This window comes from Schistocerca piceifrons, chromosome 8 (genome assembly GCF_021461385.2).
Source record: "Schistocerca piceifrons isolate TAMUIC-IGC-003096 chromosome 8, iqSchPice1.1, whole genome shotgun sequence".
NCBI lineage: Eukaryota > Metazoa > Arthropoda > Insecta > Orthoptera > Acrididae > Schistocerca > Schistocerca piceifrons.
Genome location: NC_060145.1, coordinates 485717541 through 485739194, shown reverse-complemented (window position 1 = coordinate 485739194; position 21654 = coordinate 485717541). Strand labels below are relative to the sequence as shown.

General features: G+C 39.1%; 1 protein-coding gene across 1 annotated transcript in view; it reads right to left on the bottom strand.

Moving 5' to 3' along the window:
* Positions 1-13816: 13816 nt before the first annotated feature.
* The window catches only part of LOC124711411 (lysine-specific demethylase lid), a 42064-nt gene continuing 34226 nt past the window's right edge, over positions 13817-21654 (bottom strand). The window contains exon 2 of the mRNA XM_047241469.1: positions 13817-17533. Within this exon, the coding sequence (XP_047097425.1) occupies positions 17510-17533 (24 nt within the window). The 3' untranslated portion in view covers positions 13817-17509. The remainder of the gene's footprint in view (positions 17534-21654) is intronic.

The window sequence follows — 21654 nt, the reverse complement described above, 5'->3', positions numbered from 1 at the left end:
GTCATTCAAGCACTGAAAAGTGATTTCTCGGCTCTGCCCTTGGATTCCGATGAAGAATTATGGCAACTTTGGTGTATGAAGCAAACATAAGAATTCTAAAAAGGTGCACATTCGTGACGCGTTTATCAGACTTGTGAGGGGTGTAAGCCATGCTTCAGTACTGCAGTCTCCAGTTAGAGCGATGCTTAGGAGGAGAGCATTGATATCAGCATTATCATCTATTTAGCTGCTTTTAAGTAAATGACTGTTTTAGATCGGAGGTGGAACCAAGTGAAGGACCGAGTCATTACTTGTCTTATTAAGAAACCTAAGTTGGCCCCAGCATGTTAAACTCTGTTATCTACAGATATAACGAGTCAGTGGCACTCTAGTGGAAGTCTGCAGCCAATGGAGTAGTCAATGAGATTGACCATATTTTAGTGATTGCATGCCACTCCATGTCAGTTACGGATGTACGGAGCTGCAGAGGACCAAACTGTGATTCAGACAACTTTTTGATAAAATCAGTCTTGAGAGAGAAACTGTCACTAACAAAGGGCAACAGAATGGGAAAGATGATGAAATGGAATACAGACAAACTTAACATCCCTGATGAAGTAAAAAAATACCAAGTAACACTAAGCAGAAAGTTGAGCAATGAAGAGACCACAGTAGGAGTAGATGAAAGGTGGAACAGGTTTGAAAAAGCCATTAAGGATGCTGCAGAGGAAATAATAGGCATAAGAAGGAACAGAAGAACCCAGGAGTGGTTTGATGAAGATTGCAGGTCAGCAATAGAGGAAAAGAACAGGGCAAGAACAAAAGTACTACAGAGAGAAACCAGAAATAATGTGGAACAATATAGAGAATTAAAGAGAAGAGCTAACAGACTGTGCAAGAGAAAGAAAAGAGAGTAGAATAAGAAGAAATTTCAAGAACTAGAAGAACTAAAGGAACAGAGTGAAATAAGAAAGTTCTATCATGCCATAGGCAAAATGAAGAATAGATTCCAACCAAAAACAACGGCCTCTTCCAGTAAAGATGGGAAAATGATAAGGGAGGAAGAACAGATAGTGGGAAGATGGGCAGCGTATTTCAAAGATACACTAAGCACCAGCCTAGAAGATGAAGAAACAGCTGCACAGGAGGGAAGAGTGGAGCTGGAAGTAGACAATGAAACCAATGAGGCAAGAAAGCCAACACTACAAGAGGTCTCCCAGGCAGTGCACAAGTCAAAAAACAATCAAGCCCCTGGGGAAGACAGCATAATTGCTGAATTAATAAAAACTGGTGGTGAGGCTGTAATAAAGGAACTGCACACATTAATATCAGATATATGGGAAACAGAAACTATGCCAGATAATTGGAAAATTGGAATAATAGTCCCCATTTATAAGAAAGGGGACAGAACAGCATGTGAAAACTAATGCTCCTAAGTACAGCTTATAAGATCTTCACAAGTATATTAAACGAAAAGATACAGGAGTGTGCAGAAGGCATACTAGGGGAATATCAGTGTGGCTTTCAACCAGGCAGAGGAACAACTGATCAAATATTTGTGATAAAGCAAATGATGGAAAAGTTCTATGAATATTATGTAGATCTGCATTTCTTATTCATCGATTTCAAACAAGCCTTTGGCAGCATAAATCAGCAAGAACTATACAGAGTACTGAAAGAAGTTGGTATATGTGCTAAATTAATACGACTAATCAGAATGACAATGACAGAGACAAGAGCAAAAGTAAAGGTCCTTAGCAGAACAAGTGATAGCTTTGACTTTAATAAAGGTGTGAAGCAAGGGGATAGTCTCTCCACTGTCCTATTCAACATAGCCCTGCATAGTGCAGTAAATAAAATCAACAAAAGAGGCACCATATTTATGAAAACTAGCCAGATATGCGCATACGCTGATGACATTGCTATAGTAGGAAGAAATACCAATACACTCCTAGAAACATACTGGGCAATGGAAACAGAAGCCTTAAAAATTGGCCTCATAGTAAATGAAAACAAAACAAAATATATGGTAATGTCACAATCTGAGGCCAGAAGAACCCCTAAAAACCTAAACATCAATGGGAAATGCTTCAATGGAGTGTCCTCTTTTAACTACTTGGGAGCCCTAATAACAAATGATAACAGTATTGGAAAGGCTGTAAGGGAAAGAATACAAGCAGGAAACAGAGCTTACTTTGCAAATATGTAGCTTTTCAAAAATAGCCTTGTTACAAGAAAAACTAAACTGCTAATATATAATTCCCTAGTCCGCCCAGTTATCACATACGGCTCAGAGGTATGGACGTTGACAGAACACAATAAAAATGCTCTAAGAAGCATTGAGCGGAAAATACCACGCAAAATCTATGGTCCAATAAGGGAGGAAGAAGGCTGGAGAATACGCTACAATGCCGAATTACAAGAGTTAATACAAGGCAGGGACATAGTAAAATTTGTGAAATCACAGCGAATACGATGGCTAGGACACTTGGAGAGAATGGCAGAGGATAGAATTCCAAAGAAAATGATGAAAGGTATGATCCATTCAGTTAGGCGGAAAGGGAGACCTAGAAGAAGATGGATCGATGAGGTTATAATGCATATCAGCAATATGGGAGTCCGGGGGTGGAAAAGAGCAGCAAATAACCGAGAAGTGTGGAGGAAGATTGTTGAAGAAGTCAAGGCTCACCAAGGGCTGTAGAGCTACTGAAGAAGAAGAAGTGGCACTCTAGTAGTGTCCATGAGTGAACTTTGGAGGTACTGTTAAGTGTTTGTAGTAAGGGAAAAATTGACTGTGGAACTCTTCAGTCGGACGCTTATGAATCGCGTTAATTGCAGTTCACTTCTTATGGTATTTTATGGTTCTACTTGTCGTGGCGAAATCGCAGATAGTATTTTCATAATTTAGTTTGGTACATCATTCTGTGGTTTGGTGCGGCCCTCCCAAGAGTTTAAAGTCCCAAATATTTTCTTACTGCCTTGCTGAGGTTGCCTTGCAACACTTGTTGATTCCTCTCTTGTCTAAACCACCGTACTGATGTTTGGTGCTGTGCAATATACTTGAAGTGTTCAGTAGTACCACATCTACTCCCTCGCCCGTTTTAAGATTTGCGAGTCACATTCACATCAACGTATAATCCCAGTATGCAATTCTTGTAAGTTCGTTGCGCCCTGTTAATGTTTTGTACATCATAGAAAATCTTCCTCGCACCACATGTGATTCTGAAGGAGAGCACGGTGCGCAACAGCGCATGACCACGACAAAATTGAAAGACGTGTATTGTATATTTGTTTTTAACAGATGTAATCACTGAGATTAAAAGTTGGTTTCTGTGTTTATTTTTAAATTTATTTTGAAAGGAAAAGATTACATACCTGGTTAATTATAACATCTATACTTAATTGTAATAATTTGTTGGGTGTAGTATGCATCAGATGTAGGGAGGTTTATGGTGTAAAGTGTTTGAAAGGAAGGAAAATATTTTGTGACACGGTGCACATCACAGAGGTTATTAAACCTTGCATTATGCAATTTCTACTTTTTTTTCTTTGCTTAAAAGGGGATTTTGAGTTTTAAGTGGTGTAAATTGATTTTGAGAGCTGTTCGTTGATCTGTAAAAATAATACTTCAGAAACTTTCATTAACAAACTATACTGAGGATCTTGTTGTTCGTGATAATGAATGTTCACTTACTATTTTAAAATCAAGTTAGTAAAGTTGTAAAATTTTTGAGAAATGGTGCCTGCCTATACCCCCGACAACTTCCACGTATTCAAAGCATTGGCCTTCAGGCTTTGTCTGATGTTTTCCCTGGTATCTATCCCAGTTAACGCCTGAAGGGTCATATTACGTGTCCTGCAAACTCGATCCACACCATTTCGATAAAAGAATCGTTCCAATGATCTATGGAACAAGTAACTAACATAGTTTAAATTTTTCTCATATGAATAATCAAACAAGTAAAAAGTCACAAAAATATATGTAGTTGTTTACCTTCTTTAGTTGTTGGTAAGATTCAAATATAATGTAATTGGATAGATAAAAAATCTACTCACCAAGTGGCGACAGGAAAACACTCATATTAAAGGCATTACAAAGCTTTCGGAGCCAGTGGCTCCTCCTTCTGGCACAAGGGTTGAAGGGGAAGGAAGAGAGGTGAAGGAAAAAGACTGGGGGGGGGGGGGGGTGTTTGGATAAGGGGTAGAGTTCAAGTTTCCCAGAACCCTGGGTCAGGGGAGACTTACCAGACGGGATGACAAAAAAAGGTCTGCTTGAGAACGCTGTACTGGTTGGCCAAACTGGGTTTGTAAAAGAGGAGTTGGGGTTGAAGGTCTGGCCTATATGATACAAAAAAGATTTTTAAAAAAATCAAAGGGGAAAGTCGTGAAAATGGACAAAATTTTAAAAACTGTGCAAACAGAAAGAGTAAGTCATTGTAGAAAATGTAATCTACTGTATTTGGCAAATAAAGCAATGAAGAAAATGGTAGTAAAAGTCGATCAGGGCAGTTTGACGGGAAAAAAATTTGCACAAACATGTGAAAGGATTACATATAAGACAGGTAAGTGGGGGGTGGGAAAGAAAACAGCTGTCAAATCTGAAAATAAAATGGTGAAGGATGATAAGGAGAAGGACATGTAGTGTAGTAAAACATAAACAAATATTCCTATTCATAAATAACAATGCAATTGTTATATCCAAATTCATAAATAACAAAAGACCTGTCTATGAGCATGGAAGTCAGCACTGCGAAAAATGTAGGGAAAAAGTAGTAGTAGTAGTAGTAGTAGTAGTAGTAGCAGCAGCAGCAGCAGCAGATGAACAGCATATACATAAGATAACTGAGGATATAGTAACATGTTTCACACTGGCAGCTTTCCTGTTACCTTTATTATGGTCACTGTTTAATGATAGTCGATAGTGAAAACAGCACACATAATTAGTTTCTGTCAGCTACTGCTCTCTATAAACAGATGCCATGAAAAATTTCACATTTCTGAAGTCTCTCCCTTGATAACTGCATCAGATCCACTATCATCCGACAATAGATGGCTGTGTAACTACTCCAGTTGTAGAAGTTTGTCAGTGTACCCCTTTAATCCATTTGTGATGATACATTCTTTGTGCGACATCCACAACTGCTGCTAAAATTTTTCATGACGAACAAATCCATTCCAGTTGTACTCAGCAAACCCTTTGTTTGGATAAAATGGTACACTTGACCTGAGTTTCGAGATGCGAATCCCAGCTTCAGGGAGGGGGAAAAAAAAAGGATTCTTCATAAAATTAATTGGCTTCAAATGGGCCCATACAAATGTGAACACCAGGTTATACTTTGATTACTTATGAGAAATGATAATTAATTGAAAACCTCAGCTGCTGACAGGTGTTGCTGATATACCTTGATGTGGACAGCTGAAAATGTGTGCCCCGATTGGGACTCAAACCCAGGATCTCCTGCTTACATGGCAGACGCTCTATCCATCTGAGCCACCAGGGACACAGATGAATAGCACAACTGCAGGGACTTATCCCTTGTATGCTTCTCGTGAGATCCACATTCCCAACTGTCCACAATCTACACACGTAATGTACCTAATAGATATTTGCCCATCCACTCATTACTCGCGCACACTAAGATGACGATTCCCGTAAGAGTTCGGGCAACCTGTGTGTATTCGCACATACAAAGGTCAAGGGCTGTGTAGTCTTTAATTATATATATGAAGATAGTAACTGTTCTCGAAAGAACAGATACCATTGATGGCCATGCAGCTTCTCTAGAATAAATGATAAATAGCAAACAATAAAAGCAAGACATGCAATTTATAATGAAATTGTCAAGAAATGAAAACAATGGAAAGGTATGATGAAATTGTCAAGAAATAAAATTAATAAAACCATAGTACGAAATATAAAATTAACAAAACAGGAGTATAAAATACAAAAGGATCCAAACCAACGTATGACAAAACTAAACATAATAGGGGAGATATATCAATACATAGAGTACATCATATCAAGAATGCAAGGGGAATACAACATATAGGGTAACCTACATAATCGCCGTGCATAAAAACTCCATGTCATGCCAACTGTGTCGTATTGTGTAATGTCTTCAAAACTAAGTTGAAGCTTTTTATTATTGGGTTGTACGTAATATATTGTTTCCCAGCTTAATACCTTAGTTGTAACTCTGAAGCTATGTATATTTTTTTGGAGTTTACTGGTCACACTGGTTTCTCTGTTACTGGAGACTTTATGCATGATTAAGTATGTTACTCTATTCGTTGTATTGCACTATCTGCATCCATAGCCTTACATTCTTAATATTACATGCTCTGTGTATTGACAACTCTTCCATTATTATGTTTAATTTGTGGTATGTCAGTTTGGCCCCTTTTACGAGGCTCGTTCGGCAAGTAATGCCATTAATATACATAGCTAAGCATCCTTGTTGGTGCTTCACATTTGATGTTTGTTCAGTGCACCAGTGAAGTTTCGAACCATTCTGGCAGATGGCAGAGCTGTAATACAGTGTCAAAATGGCGTCTACATATGACTCATGTTACAAGCAGCGTGCTATTATTGAATTCAGAAAAAGAAACTGCGGTGAACATCCATAAACGTTTGCGTGCAATGTATGGTGATTCTGCAGTTGATAAGAGTACAGTTGGGCAATGGGTAAAGAAAGTTACAGCCTCAGGAAATGCACAAACAGAGCTCCATGATCAGCCATGCTCGGGATGTCCTTTCACAGTCATTGCTCCAGACATGCTGAACTGCGCAGATGCCATTATTCGTGCCGACTGGTGCATCACAACACTACAGTCGTCGGTCAGCATTGGAAGTTCATCTGCAATGATCGATACTCCTGGATATTGAAAAAGGTGCTCACGATGGGTTCCACTAATGCTCACAGCGGACCACAAGATTCAAAGAAAGGCCATTTCATCTGAATTGTTGGAGCATTTTGAGACTGACCGAGAGGCCTTCCTGTCACAGATTATTACAGGGGACGAAAGTTGGATGCACCGCTTTGAACAGGGGGGGGGGGGGGGGGGGGGACGACAGAAGGGCATTCCATGGAGCATCATCCTAATACACCACAAAAGAAGAAATTCAAGACAACCCTCTCTGCCAGAAAAATCATGGTGACAGTCTTCTGGGATTGTCATGGTGTCATTCTCGTTGATGTGATGCCAGAAGGGTCAACCATCAATTCAGAGGCATAAGTGAAGGCTCTGAATAAACTCAAGAACTGTTTCTGGCATGTTCAACCAGACAGAATCCAGCAGAAATCTTGCTCCAGCATGATAATGCATGCCCACACACAAGTCTCACAATCCGGCAAAACATTGCGAAATTGGGCTGGACATCATTGCTTCATCCACCCTACAGTCCAGAACTGGCACACTCGGACGCCCATCTCTTTAGGCCACTTAAGGATTCTCTATGGGGAACACACTTTGAAGATGACAAAAGTTTCAGTAATACAGTGAAAAACATGGCTACACCTACAGGACAAGAGCTTTTACCAGCAGGGAATACATGCTCTTCCACAACATTGGCATATGGGCATGGAACATGATGGAGACTACCGTATTTACTCGAATCTGAGCCGCACTTTTTTTCTGGCTTTTGTGATCCAAAAAACCGCCTGCAGCTTAGAATCAACTGCAAAGTAAGCAGAAGTTCTGAAAAAATGTTAGTAGGTGCCGCCACAACTAACTTCTGCCGTCGGATGTATGTAGCGCTACACAGGCATGCTTTGCAGGCACAAAGATAAATACTGGCGCCAAAACCTCTGCGTCAGTAAATAAATAAAAAAATAAAAAAAAGGTGGAAGACGAGCTTTTTTCTCTTCCTCGATTTTCGACCACTGCATTTTCATACATTATCCAACGAAGTAAATACAAATTCCGTATTGTTCATCTTCGAATGTACCAGCGTTTCAATGAACTACAAAAATCCAACTGGCAAGACTGTTTGGGGTGTTCGTCAATATGGCCAACTCTACGTTCTGAATTCTTTCCTACCTGTGAGAAGAGATGGTTGCTAATAGGAACTATGAATTGTGAATCACATGCAGTATTCTCTTCACCATAAGAATAATATGAATATAATCATTTTGCCATGTGTTCTTTTGTGTTTGCTGCTATCTCATTTAAATCCTGTCTGCCTAATAAACTACGAAACTAGAGTGAGACAACAGCAAACACGGAAGAATATAATAGCATGTCATGCTTATATTCGTATTATTCTTATGCCTAATAGTGATACAGTCAGAAATGAAGCATGGCAAGTGACTAGGTTTTTAAATCAAAGATGACTAATTTCTGTGCAGAATGTAATGTACTAAAGAGGCATCTGCAAAGATTTTCAAACGGAGAAAACTTTTTGCTAAACTCTCGTTCAGAACATCTTCTATCTTACGCAGTCTATTATTTGGTTCTTGTTGATCATTATCAAAGAAAGCAGCAGTGTAAGTAACAACAAATAGCACTCTCTTGCCATTGTTTCGCTAATGAGATGATTGTAAGCAGTGGTAGCGTGCACAAAAGCAAGCCATGCCGCGAGCGGCGACAGACCGTAAACACTCATTATCAGAATGTGACAAACAATGCACGACACAGTACAGTACTGCATTTTCAGCCTAGAGTGACGTAAACACCTATAACAAAGAGAACAGCACTTATCAGATCAAAGAAAAATAAGCAATCAATTCAAACCAGACGAAGCACGTGAAAAAGGAAGGGTACATCTACATCTACATTTATACTCCGCAAGCCACCCAACGGTGTGTGGCGGAGGGCACTTTACGTGCCACTGTCATTACCTCCCTTTCCTGTTCCAGTCGCGTATGGTTCGCGGGAAGAACGACTGTCTGAAAGCCTCCGTGCGCGCTCTAATCTCTCTAATTTTACATTCGTGATCTCCTCGGGAGGTATAAGTAGGGGGAAGCAATATATTCGATACCTCATCCAGAAATGCACCGTCTCAAAACCTGGCGAGCAAGCTACACCGCGATGCAGAGCGCCTCTCTTGCAGAGTCTGCCACTTGAGTTTATTAAACATCTCCGTAACGCTATCACGGTTACCAAATAACCCTGTGACGAAACGCGCCGCTCTTCTTTGGATCTTCTCTACCTCCTCCGTCAACCCGATCTGGTACGGATCCCACACTGATGAGCAATACTCAAGTATAGGTCGAACGAGTGTTTTGTAAGCCACCTCCTTCGTTGATGGACTACATTTTCTAAGCACTCTCCCAATGAATCTCAACCTGGTACCCGCCTTACCAACAATTAGTTTTATATGATCATTCCACTTCAAATCGTTCCGCACGCATACTCCCAGATATTTTACAGAAGTAACTGCTACCAGTGTTTGTTCTGCTATCATATAATCATACAATAAAGGATCCTTCTTTCTGTGTATTCGCAATACACTACATTTGTCTATGTTAAGGGACAGTTGCCACTCCCTGCACCAAGTGCCTATCCGCTGCAGATCTTCCTGCATTTCGCTACAATTTTCTAATGCTGCAACTTCTCTGTATACTACAGCATCATCCGCAAAAAGTCGCATGGAATTTTCGACACTATCTACTAGGTCATTTATATATATTGTGAAAATCAATGGTCCCATAACACTCCCCTGTGGCACGCCAGAGGTTACTTTAACGTCTGTAGACGCCTCTCCATTGATAACAACATGCTGTGTTCTGTTTGCTAAAAACTCTTCAATCCAGCCACACAGTTGGTGTTATATTCCGTAGGCTCTTACTTTGTTTATCAGGCGACAGTGCGGAACTGTATCGAACGCCTTCCGGAAGTCAAGAAAAATAGCATCTACCTGGGAGCCTGTATCTAATATTTTCTGGGTCTCATGAACAAATAAAACGTGTTGAATCTCACACGATCGCTGTTTCCGGAATCCATGTTGATTCCTACAGAGTAGATTGTGGGTTTTACAGAAACGACATTATACGCGAGCAAACAATATGTTCTAAAATTCTACAACAGATCGACGTCAGAGATATAGGTCTACAGTTTTGTGTATCTGTTCGATGACCCTTCTTGAAGACTGGGACTACCTGTGCTCTTTTCCAATCATTTGGAACCCTCCGTTCCTCTAGAGACTTGCGGAACACGGCTGTTAGAAGGGGGGCAAGTTCTTTCGCGTACTCTGTGTAGAATCGAATTGGTATCCCGTCAGGTCCAGTGGACTTTCCTCTGTTGAGTGATTCTAGTTGCTTTTCTATTCCTTGGACACTGGACACTTATTTCGATGTCAGCCATATTTTCGTTTGTGCGAGGATTTAGAGAAGGAACTGCAGTGCGGTCTTCCTCTGTGAAACAGCTTTGGAAAAAGGTGTTTAGTATTTCAGCTTTACGCGTGTCATCCTCTGTTTCAATGCCATCATCATCACGGAGTGTCTGGATATGCTGTTTCGAGCCACTTACCGATTTAACGTAAGACCAGAACTTCCTAGGATTTTCTGTCAAGTCGGTACATAGAATTTTACTTTCGAATTCACTTAACGCTTCACGCATAGCCCTCCTTACGCTAACTTTGACATCGTTTAGCTTCTGTTTGTCTGAGAGGTTTTGGCTGCGTTTAAACTTGGAGTGAAGCTCTCTTTGCTTTCGCAGTAGTTTCCTAACTTTGTTGTTGTACCACGGTGGGTCTTTCCCGTCCCTCACAGTTTTACTCGGCACGTACCTGTCCAAAACGCATTTTACGATTGCCTTGAACTTTTTCCATAAACACTCAACATTGTCAGTGTCGGAACAGAAATTTTCGTTTTGATCTGTTAGGTAGTCTGAAATCTGCCTTCTATTACTCTTGCTAAACAGATAAACCTTCCTTCCTTTTTTTATATTCCTATTAACTTCCATATTCAGGGATGCTGCAACAGCCTTATGATCACTGATTCCTTGTTCTGCACATACAGAGTCGAAAAGTTCGGGTCTGTTTGTTATCAGTAGGTCCAAGACGTTATCTCCATGAGTCGGTTCTCAGTTTAATTGCTCGAGGTAATTTTCAGATAGTGCACTGAGTATAATGTCACTCGATGATCTGTCCCTACCACCCGTCCTAAACATCTGAGTGTCCCAGTCTATATCTGGTAAATTGAAATCTCCACCTAAGACTATAACATGCTGAGAAAATTTATGTGAAATGTATTCCAAATTTTCTCTCAGTTGTTCTGCCACTAATGCTGCTGAGATGGGAGGTCGGTAAAAGGAGCCAATTATTAACCTAGCTCGGTTGTTGAGTGTAACCTCCACCCATAATAATTCACAGGAACTATCCACTTCTACTTCACTACAGGATAAACTACTACTAACAGCGACGAACACTCCACCACCGGTTGCATGCAATCTATCCTTTCTAAACACCGTCTGTACCTTTGTAAAAATTTCGGCAGAATTTATCTCTGGCTTCAGCCACCTTTCTGTACCTATAACGATTTCAGCTTCGGTGCTTTCTATCAGCGCTTGAAGTTCCGGTACTTTACCAATGCAGCTTCGACAGTTGATAATTACAATACCGATTGCTGCTTGGTCCCCGCATGTCCTGACTTTGCCCCACACCCGTTGAGGCTGTTGCCATTTCTGTACTTGCCCATGGCCATCTAACCTAAAAAACTGCCCAGCCCACGCCACACAACCCCTGCTACCGGTGTAGCCGCTTGTTGCGTGTAGTGAACTCCTGACCTATCCAGCGGAACCTGAAACCCCACCACCCTATGGCGCAAGTCGAGGAATCTGCAGCCCACACGGTCGCAGAACCGTCTCAGCCTCTGATTTAGACCCTCCACCCGGCTCTGTACCAAAGGTCCGCAGTCAGTCCTGTCGACGATGCTGCAGATGGTGAGCTCTGCTTTCATCCCGCTAGCGAGACTGGCAGTCTTCACCAAATCAGATAGCCACCAGAAGCCAGAGAGGATTTCCTCCGATCCATAGCGACACACATCATTGGTGCCGACATGAGCGACCACCTGCAGATGGGTCACCATGTACCCTTCATGGCATCCGGAAGGACCCTTTCCACATCTGGAATGACTCCCCCCGGTATGCACACGGAGTGCACATTGGTTTTCTTCCCCTCTCTTGCTGCCATTTCCCTAAGAGGCCCCATTACGCGCCTGACGTTGGAGCTCCCAACTATCAGTAAGCCCACCCTCTGCGACCGCCCGGATCTTGCAGACCCGCCCGTATAAATAAGGACGGAGCGCCTGACGCATAGCAATGGCTACCTGGTAAAGCTTAACTGCTAAGCTTACGGCTCAAACCAAATTACTGTAGCTGTATCATCATTCATTCAGCCTAATTGTGTCTCATATTACAATGGACCATCTTTGTTTTGATTTGGAGGTGTGGCCTAAAACTTTTCTCCCCCCTTGAATTTCGAGTCTCAAATTTCAGGTGCAGCTTAGATGCGGGAAATTTTTTTTTTTCTTGATTTCGAGACTCATTTTTCAGGTGCGGCTTAGATTCAAGTGTGGCTAAGATTCAAGTAAATACGGTACCTACAAAAATACAAAATGGACACAACATGTTGATGTATATTGTCAGCAGATTCTGACTCTTTACAATAAATAGGTTTTGAGAAAAAATTGGGGCATTATTTATTGAATGACCCTCGTATATTTTATACTATGGTTTTAGTAGCTTTATATTTTGTCCTACTGTTTTATCAATTTTATTTCCTGACAATTTCATTATGCATTGCATGTTTTGCTTTTATTGTTTGCTTTTTACCAGGCTTATCTTAGCTAATGCCGTGAATAATTTAGGTGGTTTTAGCGCTACTGGTAGCAGATGGCATTTGGGAGGAAACATGGGAGTGCAGCCATGTTGTTAGCTATGATGTCTTTTCAACTATCCTTCCCACCCTTGGTAATAGTTCCAGTGGCAGGGGCTACTCTCCGATGTTTATGTGTACGTAGAAGTACCATTACGGTTCGCACAGCAGTCTGCTGACCAGTTGTGCTGGATTTCCATAATATGCTGGAGGCTGAGCACTTATATGTTAACCTTCGTTTGAGGTTCACAAATTGGTGTTATATGACTTTTATGCCTTCATTTTAACTTCTTAAGCCCCATGCAATGCCTATTTGTTTGCAGTTGCTTCATAGGTTATGTTTAGCTGGCAATGTGTGCTTGTTTGCTGTTGCACTCATTTCTTTTCAGTTAGATCCCGTTTACCTGGTGTGGTACTGGTTGACTCTGAACCTCACTTGTACAGGATCTTGCACGCTACTTGATAAATTTGCTGGACTTTTTACATGACTGGTATGACTCTCTCATACACAATCAAGATATAACCTGATGTTCACGTTTGTATGGGCTCTTTTAATGTTAATTAACTGTATGAAGAATCTTTCTTTGTTTTCTGGAATTTACATCCTGGAAACCAGATCATGTGTATTATTTTATCAAAATAAAGGATTTGTTGACTAAAACTGGAGCAGATTTATTCATCACAAAAAACCATTTGTGACGGTTTACAGTTTCGTTTTCTTGCTCTTATTAAAAGCAGTAAGACACAACTGACAAACAGCTGTGTACCACTAAATTCTTGGGGGTCCACAATGCATGTCATATGTGGACAAATCTCCTTTGCATCTTTTATGGCGCCATTTTTTTTTCAGCCATTAAAACAAACATATTGCGAAAACAAAAATTGCCAATGTACAGTCATCCACATGCTCCAGTGCATGCACAGAAAGGACAACACACTGCCTCTATTTTAAAGCAACACAAGTAGTTAATTAACTTTTTATGTTGAAATTTATTTGGTCCAAAAATAAAATTAAAATCATATTCTCAATATTTTATTTCATTTTGGTGGAAAAGTAAGATGACAAATATAATTACAAAGCAATAAAGTTTTCATACAAGGGAACTACACTAATTATTCACCAGCATCATCCTCATGTTACTGACATGTGTTTTGCATGCATAATACAAGTTGCAGTTGTGTCTGTGCTTAACTCAAGAGAAATACAACTTCCCAGAGATATGAGTGTCCATGAACACAAATTTTATTAAGAGAACTGTCTTTCCTTTCTCCACTTCACTATTCTGGAATAGAAAACAAATACATCTTCGCAAATCTGCAGCTGAATGTCTACAAAAGAACATGTTTACCACAGGAAGACCATACATTTAACAGTACAGCAGCTGGTTACAAGTGACTCTGTACACACGCACACATGGAGAATGTTCCCGTCAGCAGTGTTTGACACCTTTTCATGACACTTGTAATACTGCTGGGTACAATATGAAATTGCAATGGCTCCATTATGTGTTAGCAAATAAACATGCCCTTCACAAGACAAAAATTGACAAGTGTAACACATAATAGTTTCCCAAATTGTTACATAAATAAGAGAAAATATTATTTACATATACTGATACTCAGTAACTATATTTTCTGATAACTAGTCTGCTCTCTGTCCCAGAGTTTCGCCTACATTTTTATGAAGTATAAGTATTGAAATAAGTCAATGGCATTAGTGCACACACAATCTTATGAGTGACAAGCACATAAATTCTTAATGTATTTAATGACAATCCACAAGTTACAGAAACTATACACATTAAAAAATAATACAAATATTGCTCTAGAAGAAATAAAAACTCTGAATGAAAATGAATACATGTATTTATATATTGATGAATCTTAAACATCTAAAATGAGATCACAGTTCTTAGGAAACACTGATTTTATGAATAATCTTACACATCAGGGTTTTAGAGGTGTTAACAAATGATTTCCTCTCACAGGCAAATATGAAGTGGATAACCATTTCTGACAGTTTTCCAGAACAGTAGATATTAAATTAAACATGAACATCGTTACAAGGTACAATTCTTAAAAGTAATGAAGTTTAAAATGCTGTGGGAGTTACAAAAGCTGGGAGTGAGGGGGACAAAATAGGTAGAACATATATTATCCACTTGCTTTCTAAATACTGTATGTGAACAAGTACACAATATAAGCAAGTATTAAATAATCAATAAAACAATTAACAATTCACAGATAAATCAATATACTGGAAAAAATCACCATGTATAGACCATAGTACTTGCAGACAAAAAAAAAGGTAAACTATTTTAAAATTACTGCCACTCCAAGAAAATAAATGTTTACATACCATTCAAACATAAATTTAGCAATGCAACTGACATCTCACATACAAGTGTTGCTGCTCAACTGGAGGGAGAGCTGTGCCATTAAGTGTGACACCAAACCCCAATGAAATGCTTGCTACTTTAGTAGTGTTAGGAATGGCCTTCAGAAACCATTAATAATTGATCCATGGCTGTATGCATGCACAGGACGATTTCAGGCTTCAAATTTAAAATCAAGGCAGAAATCAAAAACTGCATTGTTACTTGAAATATCACATCCAGCAACTACAAAATTTAAAATATAAAATTAATAAACAAGGAATTACTTTCTGTCACTTGACAATGCTGTTTATTATGGAAGACGTTTCCAGAAGGGTGGAAACAAACAGAACACAGCACTGAAATTGCAGCCATTTAAGAGACTATTGTCAAACGATGAAGTGCAGTGCATATTACGGTAGACCCAACTACAGCATAAGATGGTTGTACATAGAGGTGGAAGACATTAAAAATGATTTATGACAAATATATACTGATGTGAACAAGGAACCAAAAGGAAAGAAGAAAAGTTACGTGAACTCCAGTAACTTAAGTTTCTTTTATAAAAACTTGTAAATAAAATACGAGAGTAAAATAGTGTGATAGGAGATGGCTATATAATGTGTATATGAAAAGCATCCTTGCATTACCATTAGTAGCACGACTGGATGTTAAATTCTTCAATGGTCGGATGATCCACCTTGCTATATAGTGTAATATGAAGAAGTTACATACAACAGAGGAAAATTTTCTTTTCAGTCTCATTTCCAACAAATGCAATAATGTAACAACCTCATTAATAGTATAACACACAAATAGTATAAAACACAAATGGTGACAGAAAACACAATACAAGAAATTTGTAGTTTCTGAAGAAAGGAACAATAAGTTTCATATCACTGTTGGACTATCAAGAAAGATTACAAAAATTGCAGTCAATTACACTAAATAATTAACAACTAGTTGCAGAGAGCAATAAATGGTAACCAAAAGGCTCTGCACACACAAGAATTTCTGCTAAACATAACACAAACAAAACAAAACAGCAATACTTCGAACCTGCACTGTGATGCTGTAAAGTAGCTTTTTATGTAACTCCTCATAAATGGTCTAGTTAAAATGCACTACTACCAGAATTTTATACATGAGTAGGCAATCATAATTTGTCAACAAACACGCAGAGAGAGTTTCTAGGATCTCTTTGACACAGTAAAAATAGCTATGTGCCCTGAACAGCACCACATGGTGGCTGGATGTCAAACTCCTGCTCCTGTTTTCTGTCTAAACCGTCATTCATTGTCAACGTTTGACAATGTGTCAATTGAGCATCAACTAAAAATCACATAAAATTATTTATGCTGCACATTGCTTATCAAAAGCCTTTCACATTTTGAACAGAACACAAAATTGTGGAGGATCAAAATCTCAAGGGGGAAACACTGCACAGCAAATATTAGTCCCTGTTTTATTCCACATGCTATATTTTGAAAGAGCAGCATGACTAGGAGAAAAATAAGGGAAGGATGGGGGGAAAGTAAAACAAGGTAACATCTCAGTACAAATACACTGTCTTCTGTTGCATACCAAACTTGAGAAATTTCGTCTCAAAATATGAAGCACATAGCCATTCTCACTTGCCATTTGATAAAGTCATGTGTCTGAAAAACTCGTCATCATAGATAATTACTATCATTTTCTGAGATGTAAAGCAGGGGCATCCACATGCATTTGTATGCAGAAGAAATTATTCGCTACCCTCCACACGTAAGTTAAAACTAGGATTTAAACATGCAAAAATGTCTGCACTTTATCTTTCACTTGCAAAGTTCTGCAAACTCAGGTACATCCTATTTAATATTCTCTCTCTCTCTCTCTCTCTCTCTCTCTCTCTCTCTCTCTCTCTCTCTCTCTCATTCTCTCTCTAACATTAACACTGGTATCTTACAGGAAATGGATTATGCACATCAAGATTTTTCAGCACTAATAAATATTACAGAGGCCAATACAACTAACACAAAAATATGTACTAGTATAAATCAAATAACTAACTAATGGTGGAATACTGATACAATATGTGAAAAAGAAGAAAGATTGACAACAGTCCAAGAAACTAAAAAAAAATATGCCAAATTGTGAATTTTCACCCTAAGGCACTTTGAAAATGTCCTAATTCTTTCCACCATAAAATGAAATATACACCAAAAAGAAAACAAATTACAATTTGTATGCCAAGGTACTGTGGGGAAAGAAAGTATTCCCAAGTCTGCTCGGCTGCACAAAACCTAACCCCTTTTCAATTGATTCAAAACTTGAATCCAGTTGGTTAGCAATCACTTTCTCACAATATGCTGATATCACTGTCCTGGAAAAGAAAGAAAGATAACACTTAGAATATATTTGTAACTGTGAAGACTCATTATCCCTAGACATTTTTGAAAGTTTTCTTCTTCCAATTTTTACACCAAAGAGATCAGAAGTGAGCTCTCAAAATAACAACTTTCCCCACAAAACATTTAACTTGTTTCTTTATGTCCATGCTAACAAGACAGCAAAGGTCTTGTTCTTTTGCTGGCAACATAAAATAACATGTAGGCACCACATATCAATTTTCACTGCCACAGCATTACAAGAACATAATGTAACAGGTGTCATATCCTATATTGCTTCTACACCTGCAGCCTTACAGTTTCAGGTGAAAAGTGACAGTTTACCATTACCAATACAAACCTTAATTAACAGAGAAGTCCTGTCCTTGCAATACACTGTTTCCAAGATCTTCAAGCACGACACCCTTCCAGACCCATACACGACACAGGAGGAGTCAAGAAACAGTCTGTAAAAGCACAACTGCTCCCTAGCTCGAGCTGTCAAGTGTTCAATGTGTAGGGGACCTTCCTGTGACCTTACAGGTGAAGCAACCACCCAATATTTAACCTCACCAACACTTTACTATTTGAAGCAGTCTCCCTCACGCAAAGTTCAAAAAATTAAATTGGGACAGTATATATAAGAGTCTGAATAGATATTAAAACCTCATTATTAGACAAGCTTCTACAGCCTGTTGATGATCAACTGTAAAGTTACAAAGTGTGGTATGAGAGCCAACAGCTCACGAAATTGTTCAATATCAGGAGCAGGAAAATAGGTTCTCTATGTCTCTTAGGTATATAAAACTGATAGTGCATTCCAAACACAATACTGGAAATCACCCGTAAAGAAATGACTATTAACATTTTGTAAGGTGTGCTCTGAAATTACACCTAAGAAACTGCTAAACTATTTATGACTTCCACATGTATTACAACTAAACCAATCAAAAAGCACATGTACAGTTCAGCTGTGCCCAGCACAATCAAGTTATCAATGGAAGAATACTACTCCCTGAATGTGTATCAAGCATAGCTGATCAATCTATTAGTCTTAATAACCCAAGTAAGGTGACAGTTCACTTTCAGTTTAAGGCCCTCTTTTACACTGTCTGGAAAAAAGGCATTACAGTGCCCTGGCTTCAAGACAGCCATAGCAATCAGCTTGCCCCACAAGTGTGAGAGATAATCTCTTTAAAGCTGCTGTTACTGTGTCACACTAAATTAGGACAGTACTAGGGACCACTTTAAGTGTTCAGATATATTGTAATTTACACACAGAAAAAATTAGTCATATTCTTCTAACTTGCTGAACCAAAAATGCAATTCCTTTCCCACTGCAATTATCCCTGGGATCACTAGTGTCAACTGCTGTTGACCAGAAAGTGTTAACTGAAGAAATTATAGCACTCCATCTTCCAGTACAACAATGACAAGTGCAGACAGGCATTGAAATGTGTCAATTGATCCAAAAAACTGGTTCAATTACAGCACAATGAAAACACAATTTCACAAGAGCTTTCGGCTGCAGCCTTCGTCAGAACCCCCCCCCCCCTCCCCCCACACACACACACATGCAAGCAAGCAACCTCACACACAACTGTTGTGCATGTCTGCAGGCCAACATGTCATTTTTATGGTGATCAGCAATCTATCTTTTCCTTATTCCAACCTGAAAGCTCAGTCACTTTACTGCTCCAGGATGCCTTGATGTGGAACAGTTTCTCACAGGAGAAGAAAATTTTAGAGGAAGGTCACTGTCAGCTATGGTTTTACTCATTGCAACACAATCGATAAGAACACATTTTGCAACCCAGGGAACAATGACCACAACCCTTCCAGCAGATAAAATCCACTTCACTATTACGGTGAAGGGCCCCTGCACCCATCCACTGTTTTGATTGCATTTTGTTTCTGAAATAGTGGGCCCACAGCTCATCCAGGCAGGGTTTGGTACAAAGTTGGATCCTACTTAAAACAGACTTCTAGTCATTCTTCAACAAATGCATCACCCATTATGTGCAAAGTTTTCTGATGGGTAATGCTCAAGGTAAAAGGCACTGTGCTCTCTTTAGTTACATCTATAACATCAGCTGTTTGATACAGCTTTGACAAATACAAATCAATATTATACACTTTTTCAATGTTTCATCTATGACTGCAATATTAGGACACCGTTTACGTGGAACATTCCCAACTCAAGTACAATCACGTTTAAATCTTGAGGCTTGTTTACTGAATGTTTAAAATGAGGCTGCTGGTCCTCATGAGTTTCCATTGGTGATAAACCTTCTAAATCAAATGATTTGGCATGGTACCCCAGTTTATACTTCTGAATGAAGCATACACAACAACACTACTTCAACTGTCACATTAACAAAAAATTATGAGAACTTCAAACACAATTTTATTTCTGTTGAGGCAGAGCTGTATGAAGGACACTGAACAGTCACAACCAAAAATTGAAACAATTTATTTGGGCCTACTTATTTATTCATAAAGGGATCATTAACACAGTGAAAACAAGTATCTCTAAATACATACGGTACATATGAAATTTATAAGTTCCCCCAACTGTACACTACTACTCCTCCCCCTTCCCCGACCCTTCCAGATTACTGCTGCCACCCCACATGACAGTTGCACTCTGGCCAGAGCTGCTGAAATTAGCAGTCACATGTGCTTGATTGTGTGCAAGAATGGTGTGTGTTTCTCTGTTGCTCTTTTGCTAATGAAGGCTGCACCCATATGCTTTGGGTAAGTATCTTAATTGTGTATGACTGCAACTTAACATGTGTTCTTTACAGTTTTTAAGTACCAAACTATCTCTTCCTACACTGTTAAATTTATAAGAATCTTTTTTCTGAGGATATGAGAAATGGTTGGCCATAGCCTTACAGAAAAACCATCCCAGGATTTGCTGAAATTTAGAAAACCCACAGAAACCTAAATTGGATTGATCAGACAGAGCAAATTCCATTCTCATGATTATGAGATGAGTGTCGTAACACCTACTCTGCCTGATTTGGTTGGTAAAGAATGATAGCACGCAACAAGCGGATGACCACTGATTAGAGGTTCTTGTAATAGCTGGCACTATAAGCATATCGACGAAAAAAGTATGGTATATTTAAATCCAGAACTAACAATAAGAAACTCTGTAAAGGATGTATGATGAATTTGTTCGACAATGACAACAGCAAATTCAAAACACTTTTCTTACGAGTGACTGTCACAACTTAGAAACAATCCTAATTATTGCATGTGTGTGCAGATTTGTTATTGTGGACAGGATGCAGGCAACTTCTTTTCACATGAAAAATGTGAATTACAGCAGTAGGTAGAAGCCAATGAGTTAACACTAAAATGGCGAAGCCAATTTCATCTGCTAGAAAGATTTTGTGAAACGCAAATGGACTTCTTTCTTCCTTAAAAACAATATACAAAAAATACTAAGTGATTATTCTGGACCAACTAAATGCAAAGAACTTATAATGAGCAGCCCGAACTTCAAAAGAAGGAAAGATGAAGAATCAGGATAATACAGTAGCCAACAAATGTGGTTTGGCAGCAGGATAACACGGGGATTAAAAAATACTAAGTGATTAATCTGGACCAACTAAATGCAAAGAACTTATAATGAGCAGCCCGAACTTCAAAAGAAGGAAAGATGAAGAATCAGGATAATGCAGTAGCCAACAAATGTGGTTTGGCAGCAGGATAACATGGGGATTAGTACATCAAATAGTTAAAACACCCATTCTCCTACTCGCCTGATCTGACAGTCTGACATCCACCAACATTTACAGAGTTCTGACTTGAAAATGAAGAGACTGGAGTTGGAGATTTTGCAGATCTTCCAGAAACATACTTAAAGGACCGAATCTATTCAATGGATATTGGATAATTAGCACTGTCCTAAAAGGGGAATGTGTTACAAAATAAGGGTATTTATGAACTAAGAGCTAGCCTCTCACTGCCTGATCAAATAATTCTCTCCTTGTCCTCACAATAGTTTCCGAAGAGACATGTCAATTTGGAAATCTGGTATAATCCTTTATCTATGTTCAATAAAGAGAACATAAGATTTATCCACAACGGATGGAAAATTAGAAAT